Source organism: Cyprinodon variegatus, unplaced genomic scaffold (genome assembly GCF_000732505.1).
Source record: "Cyprinodon variegatus isolate N-32 unplaced genomic scaffold, C_variegatus-1.0 Scaffold146, whole genome shotgun sequence".
Lineage (NCBI taxonomy): Eukaryota > Metazoa > Chordata > Actinopteri > Cyprinodontiformes > Cyprinodontidae > Cyprinodon > Cyprinodon variegatus.
This window is the reverse complement of record NW_015150599.1, coordinates 14,466-16,733: the sequence shown is the minus strand read 5'-3', so window position 1 is coordinate 16,733 and position 2,268 is coordinate 14,466. Positions and strand designations below refer to the sequence as shown.

Genomic DNA, 2,268 nt, shown 5'->3' with positions numbered 1-2,268 from the left:
CTGTTTAAAAAGTGCGGGGGGGGGGGGCGTTCTGACCCTGAGGACGGTCTGGGGTCAGGCTGCCGTCACGCATGCAGCGGCAGCAGGGAGACTCCTACAATTCTGTACAGTTTTCAACATCCTCCTATGAAAAACCCGTCACCGCTTAGAGCTGCACCAAATATTTATAGAGTTACCATGGCGACTGTGCAGAAAATTGACCCCCAAAGTGGAGCCGATTCGGGCCAGATGCCCATTCAAACAGAACCCCCCCCCCTCCTTGATTAGGCTGCACACATACCATCACCCTCATCTCTATAGAGGCAAACATCAACACTTGTTTTACTTTATCATATTTGACCGTTTCTACCTGCAGGAGAACAAAAATATCTACAGTAAGAAGATTTTGTGTTTTTCTTGTGACGGATGGATGTCAGATTTTAACACGTCGCTGTTAAGTGAATAAAAACATGATATAAATCTTTAAACAAGGAAAAAAAAACATCCAATAACATCAATTATATTCATGCAGAAAGTAAAGAAACACTTTTTAAGTCTTCAATTGTAAGACTGTTTTTAAGGAGGTCATCTAGTTTGATTAATCGCCTTAAAACACAAATAAAACTTTAATTATATCCCGTAATAAATATCCTCAATAGAATTCATATTGGAAGTGATCGTTATTTAAAACACAGCTTCCTAAATGTTTCTAAACCTCCCCCCTAAGCAATATTAGCTTCACAAACTAACAGGAAAAAATAAAAAAATAAAGAAGAAATAAATGAACTTTGTTTGTCTTATTTTATACCAAATTGTTGCTTATTGCATCTGTTAGGAATTAATGGTTATAGCTGCAACTTTACACCAGTGATTAAAAAAAAAATTAATCCATTGTCTCAGAGCGGTACAGAATTAAACTATAAATTCTACTGAAAAAAAAACACTAAAAAAAGATAGCAATAATTGCATATTTTTTGACATGTCCAAAATATTATTAATTAACTGGCTATGACACAAACATCGACAACAATTCTGCACCAATAGGAAGAGTTGGTTGGATTCACGCAAGTCTGAGCTCATCCTATTAGCTAACGAGGGAAAACATTCACCAAATTCTATCTCAGTCGGAGCTACGGCGCCCCCTGCAGGAAATCCTGCCCATTGACATCAGGGTTCCNCTGGACATTAAATTATGTTTTGTGATTTTATAAAGTGTTTTTATAATGTTTTTTTGTTGTTGGCATTCATATAAATATATATAATATCATTTATGTTTGACTGGTTTTTGGTAAACGTCTATTTTGAATTTATAGCCCCCCCCCCGGAGAAAACTCCACCAGACGCCACTGGGTGGCAGCATCATGATGCTGGGGCGCTTCATCGCACAGATGGGATCATAAAGACAGAAAATCAGTGGAAATACCGAAGCAGCAAAGTCTGGCTTTTCCTAAACGGCGCTGATCTGAAGAAAACCAGCCGTTCAATATGAGCATAAAGTTTCTAAGCAGAGCAGAAACGTCACAGACATCTTTGGTAATCCGTATTTTAACCTCTTTTAAAGTCAGTGATTATGTTTTGCAAACATCTGGTTTCTCTGGTAAAACCTGAACATTGTTGATCTTTGTTCTGTTAATAAAACGGCGTCGATGCGTCACACATCCCGTTTTTCAGCGATGAATGAGGTATATCTTTGACTCTCAGTTCTCCTTCAGGGAACCACTTACTTCCTCATTAGGGCTGGAACGGAGGAAGCTGTGAGCGACGCGGGAACAACCCCCCCCAACCATCATTAATACACAGAAAAACAAGTCTTACCCCAAAGATGCCTTGCTTCTTGGTAAACTGTCCGCCGCTGAGCGTCCAGAAGTAGACGTGGGATTTACCGCAGGTGATGATGTTGTTGCTGTCGCTGGGGTTGAAGTCCACAGCGAACACGGCCTCGTTGGTCGTCTGCACACAGGAGCACAGTCACCTTCAGTACAACCGCCATGGAGGAAGCAAAGTAACATCCGTACAGTCTAGTTCTAGATCAGGGGTCCGCAGCCTGAGGCGCTTAATACTTTCACATAAATACAATAAACAATATTTTCTTCTTTAATTAAAAAGTTAATTTCTGCATGAGAACTAAAAGGAACAAGTAATGACTGTTTAGTAGAACTGAGCGATACCGATTGTTTTCATAAAAGCAGGTAACGCTCCACCTTTCATGTTTCAATCTTATTTTGTAAAGAGGAAAAATACAAGCAGTCGTGAAACAATAAAACGATCAGTCTGATTTGAAGGCTTTTA

The 2,268-nt window shown here is 39.6% G+C and overlaps 1 protein-coding gene across 1 annotated transcript in view; it reads right to left on the bottom strand.

Annotated features, from left to right (window-relative positions):
* Positions 1-2,268, bottom strand: part of LOC107086240 (echinoderm microtubule-associated protein-like 3) — a gene marked incomplete at its 5' end in the record, with an annotated part of 36,149 nt that overhangs the window by 20,341 nt on the left and 13,540 nt on the right. The window contains one exon of the mRNA XM_015377056.1: positions 1,795-1,929. Coding sequence (XP_015232542.1) covers positions 1,795-1,929 — 135 coding nt within the window. The remainder of the gene's footprint in view (positions 1-1,794; positions 1,930-2,268) is intronic.